General features: G+C 35.0%; 1 protein-coding gene across 1 annotated transcript in view; it reads left to right on the top strand.

Annotated features, from left to right (window-relative positions):
• Positions 1 to 834: 834 nt before the first annotated feature.
• LOC124448953 overlaps positions 835 to 10,064 on the top strand; it is a 35,759-nt gene continuing 26,529 nt past the window's right edge. Inside the window, exon 1 of the mRNA XM_046999905.1 lies at positions 835 to 1,165. Coding sequence (XP_046855861.1) covers positions 1,103 to 1,165 — 63 coding nt within the window. The 5' untranslated portion in view covers positions 835 to 1,102. The remainder of the gene's footprint in view (positions 1,166 to 10,064) is intronic.

Raw genomic sequence — 10,064 nt, forward strand, 5'->3', positions numbered from 1 at the left:
ATCGCAAGCCAACACATACTCTGACCGACTACTAAACCAATCATCTTACAACCCTACATCTCACAAAGCCACCACAATCAGAACATTAACAAGACGTGCACAAATCATATGTGACTCACCGGACGCTCTACACAACGAAAACAACTATCTCAAAAGTGTTTTTGACAAAAACAACTATAACTCTGACTTTGTCAAACGCAACACTTACAAACCTAACGAACCCAACGAAACAAACAACTCAGTGACAACAGCATCGATACCTTACATCAAAGGTACGTCTGAGACTATCTCGCGTATCTTACGACCATACAACATACGTGTCGCACATAAACCAATCACAACGTTACGACAAGTACTAACGAACATAAAGGACAAAGAACAACCCAACGAGCGACAAGGTGCAGTTTACAAAATAAGCTGCTCCGACTGCCACGCCTCCTATATCGGGGAAACTGGCAGAAACTTAAACATAAGACTTACTGAACACAAACGAGCTACAAAAAAAAAAACAAGACAAAACTAATCACATTGCCGAACATCACCGAATCACAAAGCACAACATTGACTGGGACTCGGCAAAATGCATTACTTACAGTACTGATTATAGACAACGGCTTACATTAGAAAGTTGGTATACCAACTTGGAACAAACTAAGAAACAAGACTAATCACATTGCCGAACATCACCGTCGTCAGTCAACAACAACAAAAACAGTCCTTCTCAGGACTATTCCAACCTGGATGATCTACATTTACAAACATGTAACGATACTCCCGGGTTCAAACCATTTACTTGATTTAGAACTTCGTTAAAAAAGTTAAGAAAATATATGTGTAACTTGGAAGATTCCACCAGGTCACTTTCCCAAAACCATTTCTGACCAGAACTTCTCTCAGTAAATCCCCTTCCACCCCATCCACCACATCTTTGTCACCCATTGAAGGTTTGCCTGTGATGGAGAATAGATTCACCCCAGTTTCATCTGGAAGAAGTAGCTCTTACTCAAACATTTCAAATCTTCCAGAAGAAAACCTTTCCCCCATAACAACTGCTGTGTTTAAGAGCTCTATCGATGGACTATCAAATGAAACCAACTAAACTATGGAAGAAAGCACTCTGGATTGCTCAAATGCAACAACTGAAGATACTTCTCTCCCCGAAATGGTGTGTTTTGTCTGTACCTAGCTTTAAATGGTACTAAGCATTAGATTTGGTTGATAAACTAACATGCAGTTAAAACAGATCTATTTGAATCAATTAATTATGTAACACTGACTCATCAAATGGACATAATTCAAATTGTAATGTGCAGCAATCCTTTTTAAAATTATTTACGTTTGTTTTTAGAATAGTAACTGAGGGTTGCTTTTTCATGAACACTTTGAGTAAATAAAATAGCTCCATTTAATTGGAGATAGAACATTTGCAACTCCAGTAATATAAATTTCACATGCTGTTATTCTTCAATTTATTTCAGGTCACTTTGGGACGACATTTGGTTGTCAAAAAGCATGTCTTTAAAAGAATCGTTGCAACGAAAGTTGGATCTTATTTTGCTAACTTAATGGCGGCAACCTTATCCCGTGAACACATGGCTACCCACAGGTACAAGGACAAAAAAAGGGAAAAATGGTCAGGTGAAGCCTCGGCTTGATCCCACATACAATACTTCTTTAATTCGTTAGTAGATATATGCTTATTTGAGTCTGAGTACCGTTGAAATTAAACTTTAAACATTTCAAGGACTTTTTCAGTATAAATATTTGGACTCTGCACTTTCAAGCACGTTTGACCTCCCGTAAACATCTATTTTTTACATGTTCTCCTATGCAGACATAGTATATTGTTCAAACATCTCTTGTGCCATGTCTTGTATGGGACGATAAGTGGTAATAATGAACATTTATGTTGAGTTCGAGTTACTCGCCATATATCTTTTCGTAATATACTCTATGCCTACAAGTTTTCAATGCAAATGACTAAATATCGTGAAAAACAACATGTCAAGTATACGAAAAGAGATATAAACATGTCAAGAAAGTTGGTGAACATTAAATGTACAATGGGAAACACCATACAGCTGTTCCATCTTCACAAGAAAAAAGATTAAGTGCAGCTTTCACTTTTGCCAAACCATTTTTTGAAATAGAAGTACCAAGCAGCTTGTGAAGACCCCACACGAACAGGAAAAAATGGTTGAGGTACGGTGCTGGAAGAACTCCTTGCATGTTTATAAGTGAGGAATACGAAACAAACGTTTTGTATTCATTATCTTTCCAGTGTTCACGTGTAGTTAAAGATCTTGGAAGCCGTCGTACTTCTTTTGGAACAACGACGTTCTTGATTAGACTGTCATAAATTGTTTGTTTGGAAGGCTGTCCAATGTACCATGAACTTTCGTGGTTACTGCTGTCAAACCAAAGAGATACAAGTTGACGTGCCACTCCAAGTAGAGCACAATGTAAAAAGTCAGGAAAAAAACCATTAATCATGTCAAAGGGACTAATCTTTGAAAGCATACTTCGCCCTTTCACATCCATTATTGCAGTTTTCTTTTCTATAAGCTTCTAATGACCACAATTCCATTTCATGATGGGTGCGTTGTTTTTGAGCCTCGTCAAATGGATAAACTCGCGTGCTCCCTCTACCACGCACTACTTGTATTCCTAAAACGCGAAACGTATCCAAATAATATGAATACAATGCATAGCATAATCCTGCTTGCAAGTTGTTTATTAAATCACATGAAATCACATGGCTTTACCTCTAGTTTTGAATCAACGACTGACGCAGAAGTGTCAGTCATCTGAGTTTGTGCACATCGCACAATTTGATTCATTCTCGCAATGGCAAAAAGAGTTGAAAAGGGCAAGATTTGTCTGAAAGTTCTAAAGGAAACAAGTTAAGCCGTATCTGTATTTGGCAAATTTCATAGAATGAATGTTACTTAAATAATTTTCCTCGATAAATTTCCTTGCCGTCTCAAATGACCAACATTTCTGGGTCTGTACAAAAAAGATTATGAGAGAAATGTCGTTGAGAGTAAACATGCAGATTTCGTTAGAATCAAATGTCACAGTTTAAATCGCATATGATAAAAATAAAAGTATAACTGCATGGAGAGACCAATCTCACCCACAAACGTTATTAAACTGCTTCGTTTTTTCAGTTTAGGTCTTGCGGGGTCATTAGCAGAGCAAATAGGAGCAAAACCCCGTAAACGATGACCATGGAATAAGAATCCTAAGACAAATTGATACAGTTTTTTTAGCATAGATTGAACTTATCAGAACCACGAAAATAAATATTTTTGATTCATTTAATAAAGGGGCGGGTAACTTTTACTAGTTTGGTAAAAAGTGAACCTGTAGGGCTAAACTTACTGTAGACGAACTTACTGTGTCTTATCTGGCATCAAGTTAAGCTAAGATATATAAATGTTGGAATGAACTTTACCTCAGGGAAAAAGTAGTATAAGGGGGGGGAAGTGGTCAATCAAGCTCCCTCTTTGGCGCTGTGCTTATTTGGTCTAACATATTGGTAAACTGCCCAAATATAATTGGAGCTTGGTACATGCATATGATGTTGTTACCTTTAGTTGCCAGCTGTTCAGTTTCTTCAACAAAAGGTTGCAGCAGAACATTCATGTTTAATTTGCACTTTGAAAACCATAATGCTGGCATGACTATATGCTTTTTACGAAGATCTGTTGGCTGTTCTAAAATGGTACACTGTATTGGCCATAGATCTTTATTAGATGACCCATAAAATAAGCAATAAAATTTTTAAACAAAAATAGTAAGTGGTCTTTATGAGATAATAAAATAGTTTATTATAGCTAGCACAATTTCAATTCATAAAATAGTAATTAGAAATTTCTCATCAAAGACAATTTAAACGTATCTGAAGGTAGCTAAGCAGATGAAGCACTTACTGATTGAATTTATTCTTACACTATAAATGGTTTGTACATTTTACAAAAATTGCAAATGTTCAAATCACTAGCTTTGAATATCACTACGTTATGAAGTTTGGATTATTCTTTTACTTCATACAACAGATGCATTATGTAATCAAATGCAAAGCAGAAGAACCATGCAAATTAAACAAAGACAACTACCTACCAAAATACAGGAATACCATCAGTATTCCACAGCAGAGAAATATCGTTTGGTCCATAACCATAAACTTCCTTAAGTTTTTTGTACACATGTCCATCCGTGGCATCAGTTATAAAATCATTATCATGATGCTTAAGTAAACACCGGGCGGCAGTATTATCCTGCCGAATCAGTTCAAGTTTTGATTGTAACGACCAGTAAGAAAAATAGGATTTATTGTTCTTTGCACTTTTCACATCTCTTGGCACATAGCATGAGCACTTTTTATTCACTTCACACATGGCACTTGGGCCAAAGTAAAATGAGCACTCCTAACAAAAGTAATGGTGTACAAAACATTGGTGATTGAATTTTTTTATAAAAGAGGTACTTTGTTTTAGGCGCAACATTTGGTAAATGCAAGTTCATAATTTTCAGAAAGTCAATTAATGCTTCATCAGTCAGTTGGTGTTTCATGTCAAATGACATCAAAAGAACAAGGGATTGTGGGTCAAACTTCATCTTTGTATAAAGGCTGGTTTCTGCCATTCACAAAACCATAGTTTTGCTCTTCACCACACCTTGTACCACCAAGGGAATCATCCACGTCATCACTAAAATCATCTGCAAGTTCAGCAGTTTCTTCAAAATGATCAGTACTTTCTTCCGAAACATCATCCGGCATGTCAGTGTCAGAGAAATATAGAGCATAATGGGGTAATCGGGAAAAAAATAAAAATAAAAAAATAGACGACTGGCTGCTCCATCACTACAAGTCCAGCACGTTTAACACTTGCGAGCAACAACAACTGCCATTCATGGAAGGTCCACCAATGCGACTCATGATTGACCAAAATGCGAAACCTAAAGCACACCATACGCCAATCTCAGTCCCTTAACACTGGCAGGACGCGGTGAAAGCTGGCCTTGACCAAGAGGTGGCCCTTGGCGTGATTGAACCCGTCCCAATCGGCGAGCCTGTCACCTGGTGCCACAGGATGGTCATCTGTGCAAAAAAAGAACGGTAAACCACGACGAACAGTTGACCTACAGGCACTAAATGCAAACCCCACTAGGGAGACCCACCACACCCAGAGCCCTTTTCACGAGGCCCGCTCTGTCCCCAGTGGCAAAAAGAAATCAGTGTTTGACTGCTGGAACGGTTATCACAGCGTTTCCCTTCACCAAGACGACAGACACCTCACCACCTTTACCACTCCCTGGGGTCGCTATCGGTATAAGTCAGTGCCACAAGGGGTACATTGCCTCGGGGGACGGTTACTCACGCCGGTTCGATGAGATTGTATCACACATTGCAAAAAAAACCAAATGCATAGACGAAATACATTTCATAATACACTAAATACACGAAACTGTCAACGACGGTATTTTCAAATCAGCGAATTTATGTGGATGGCTGCTTATGAGACAATATTTCGAGCTGTTACCGATGGTTTTTACATAAATGCACCTATAAGATCCTCGCTATATTTAGTCAGTTTATAAATGATTATTTGCTTTTCGATTTATCTCTATTATTCTCGTAAAAATCTCAATGGTTTTTATTGATGCTATTGACTTTTGGTTTGATGTGACATTGGTCGTTACTATGCAATGAATACAAATACACTAAATTTGCCATCTGTCTCGAACACACCATGTGCTTGAGTGCACAGAGGTACAGTTTTCACAGATTGTGGTGTTGACTTGCAATGAGCGAGAGCTGTAATATTCTGTTTGATCAATTTTTTACGACTCCCTGCGATATTTTTAGCAGTTAAGAAACCTCGTGGCAACGAGAATGCCTTTAATCTTCTCCTAAGCATGGTATAGGACTGCAAGATTCAATGAATACTTGGACAAAATTAAAGTCTACTTTCTAAATTGATTATCCTGTCATTAATCTTACCTTACCACATCATGTTTCGTTATTTTGGATAACGACATTAAAACGCAAAATATCTGAAAATTCTTATGAATTTTTTTATTTAAATGCATTGAAGGATTAGTTATTGTCTTTATGAGAGGTGACAAGCTCCTAAAGGGGCCAGTCAAAATAAAAAATTTTAGTCATGACGTCAATTAAAGAAATGTTAACATATTTAAATTCGTGTGTTTTAACTTAAATTCTGGTAAATTCTGGTTTTTTTACTGAGAAAGTAAGTATGAGTTACTTGGAACAGTCAACTAGTCTTCCTCGAATTCCAAATATGAAAGCTTTCACTGTAAATTGCTTTGATCACGATATTAAGCCTTTAATCGTTTGAAATTTCTTGTTGCATAGTTCAAACTCAACTGACTAAAGCTATTCGTGCAATGTAGGTAAATGTTCTACCATTTGGATAGTCCAGCAGAAAACATATTACAATTTTCTTATTCTCAATATATCTGATTAAGAATTTAAAAACGCAAACTATCGTCTTATGTAGAGTTATTCATCATGAAATCTCATACATATGTTTCGTATTTTCTTATATTGTATATCCCACATGGATGGAGTTGTAAAAGTATCTTTATCTCCTGTGTCATTCACTTCGACTACTCTTACTAGTTTGTCATTACTCATGTTTCATGGTGATTCATGGCCAAGATGTTTATCTGTAGTTTGGTTTCTTTCTTGATGTCAGTTGTTTGTTCATATAATGATGATGGGCCCCATTGCTATATGAACCCACCTAAAGGTGGTCAACTGATACTCACAGAAGATCAACTCTGCACTACGCATTCTTTGAGTGATAACATAACTGGAGTATTCAAGTGGTCCCTTTTCCTTCGCACGAAGTTACAATAAGAGTGCATGGTAAATTGTATACGATCGAAATGGCTGTTCATGATATAGGAGCTACTTTATTGATTAATGATGTCGGTTACTTCCTGTATGAAATGGTATAAACATATTGAATGGACATGGCATAATGGCATATGTACGTATGAACATTAACATTGAAGTGACTGGACTATTCTACAAAGATGGAAAACAACCGAATGGAAAAACACGATCCATGTCTTGTGGTTTGTAAGTTGAGTAGATAAAAGCTGTATGAGTAACTGCATGAGAAAGTTAAAAAAGGATCCTGATGGTCTATTTTTATAATTTGAACCTTAATTATTAAAAACACCCAAATTAGGAAAAAATGTCAATAAAAATGTCACTTGCTTTGAGAAAATAACTGGCTTTCACTTGCTACTTTTTCTAATTACATCAAACGTTTGTAAAGAAAATTGCAATGCTGCCAGTAGGGTTCATTGAATTCTAAAATAAAATGTTACAACAAATTTCTATGATATACACGTAAAAACTCTGCGGTGAAAAAAAAAGGAGGAGACCTACAAATTCACCTGATCAAACTGACCACAAAAAAGTTTGGAAATCAGGTATTAAAGTTTTGTTCTTTTCAATATATTTAAGTTTAGTTTTTGATCACTCATTATACTGACATTTATAACGTGTTTTTGGTAGAGTAGCGCTATGTTTCTAGACCTACTAACTGAACAATGAATGAACCGAGCAAGTCATACAGAAGCACTCTGAAGCAAGCGTCCTTACTGAAAGATTCACACTTGCTACATTAATTATGCATAATGTTCACCACTATAGCACATTTTCAAATTCAACCGCTAAAAATTTCCGTAAAATTAAGTTTTCACAATTGTTAAATATTCTGACCAAACACACGAATGTAAGCCAGCTATTAATGAAGGTCTTGAATGAAGCAATATAGAAATTTTACAGCTAATGAAATCTTGTAGACATCAAAAATTATTTTTATGCAAGTCATGACGTCACTTTGGTCATTTCATTTTTCATTGTTATTGTCAGGTGAATGGTCAGGTCGTACAGAATGAATAATTTTTTTACATGATTTATATATGGGCTGCTGTTAGTTTTCATTTTTCATCTATTTATTAAAATTTCTGTTAGCACTCTGCGCTCTTTCATTTTTTGTTCTCTACCAAAATTTGCGTTTCTTTTGTTCCAAAACAAAATATTCACTGTGTTTAATAGGGTAGTCAGCCCACTTTTTTGTCGCTCTGTAAATTTAAATTTTTTATATGAACGACGTACGATCCGACTACGCTGAATGTTACAGTAGATCATCGGGATCATTGAAAACAACAAAAATATGAAACATCTTAAAACTACAAAAATTTGAGGAAAATTTTCTAAATTTTCGATCTTTTCTTTTATTGGAGGGTTTTTTACAAGATCCACCGGTTTTCCCTCCCATTTCGTTTTGTTTTGAAAAAAAAAACAGTGTCCACATTTGGGGCCAAGCAAAGCCATTTGTCATAACATTATTTATCGTAGTTGTCATGAATATTCACGTTTCTTTTTCAATTCTTGGCGTTTGGGTTTTTCTCTCAAAACAATGCAATTTAACAAAATAGGTAAGCAATGCGTACATATTGGTACCCTGCAAGTATACAGCTACTGAATGAAGGAGATTTAATTAACATAGTTAAAATGAAATTATATATTTAATATTATATACGTCAAACTTGTTCAAGATTTGAAAATGTTCTTTACTTATATGACCTGGCACAAGCCAAATTTTCAAAAACTACCTTAGTTCTCACCTTAAATATGAGTCATATTTTAACCTTATTTGAGTGAAAATTAATTTTTACTTTGAATAAAAATGGTTATTATTTGCAGAAATTTTTCAGTCAGATAAACCATTGGAAGCTCAACTAACTATTTCCACCCAAGGTTTATGCATATCTTGTACGCTGATGACTTAGGAGACGTTTTCCAAACTGTTTAGTTTTTTATACACCCTGTAGACTATATGGCAAAGCAATATAGCTTCACAAATAAGCGCCGGGAACTTTTCAAATATCCTTTGGTCTAATCACAGTATCTATATTAACAAACGGATTGAGGGACTAAGGACCCTACCCTCCAAGTCAACCCCATCCCTCAAATGATCAATGTCGTAACTAAATCAAATATTTATAGGTTGCACTTTGTTAGGTAAAATGAATCTAGAGATGCTGGTCCTCATCTTGTCTAGTTAATAAACTAACCTTCCAACTCTAGGGTCAATCTAAGGAAAACATAGAACTGTCAATGCCTTGAATCTGACATTCTCCATTAGACTTTATTTCTTTACAAAGTAATTTATTTTTATATTATAACTCATTACTAATATTTATTGTATGATTTATCCTAATGTTAATTTGAATGACCAAATTTTATGACATTAATTACAACTTTTATAAGTAAGAAAATTTGAAAAATAAGCAAACTTAGACACAGGAAGAATGTATTTATACACAGAGGAAGAACGCGACCGAATCTATTTTTTGTGTAATGTTGATTCATGCAACACAGAGCTTTCAAAACTGTTCTTTTGATCATATGTTAGTTTAACAGTGTTAAAGTTTACTTTCATTGCATCCTTTACTGTTATATGTACAGTGTATTTTATTTATCATAAGTATTTACAATTGCGTGCAGTTGATAATTAAAATGTGTTGATCATTTATAATGTTTTATTCAATAACAAAGGTCTTTTTATAATATGAACTGACTTTTGCAATAATGTACCTGTATGAAATTTTCGATTAATGAAGTGAAAAAATCCATTTAAAGTTTTAAAAAAATGTGTCTTAATCATTCACATTCAAATCCTATTTTAGAAAGGTTATCCTTTATTCTTGAGTTAAAACTTGTTAAACTTTATATTATTTAACAGTAGTCCTTTGGAATTTGACTCATTTCAACGTTATTATGTACTCTGCATGAGATTTTTAATTTAATAAGGATTGTTTTTAGTCAGTGATGTACACCTAGCTATAGAACTTGAATGTTCTACAGAGATGTCATTAATGTTTTATAGTATTGAAGGAGATCCTGAGTCACTTTTCATCTTCACTCGTTATTTAAATGTGTTTATGTAACAAAACTCACACTGATAAATTTATGATAATACAATAAGGCATGAAGTATGATCACCATT

This window comes from Xenia sp. Carnegie-2017, unplaced genomic scaffold (assembly GCF_021976095.1).
Source record: "Xenia sp. Carnegie-2017 unplaced genomic scaffold, XeniaSp_v1 HiC_scaffold_23, whole genome shotgun sequence".
Classification (NCBI taxonomy): Eukaryota; Metazoa; Cnidaria; class Anthozoa; order Malacalcyonacea; family Xeniidae; genus Xenia; species Xenia sp. Carnegie-2017.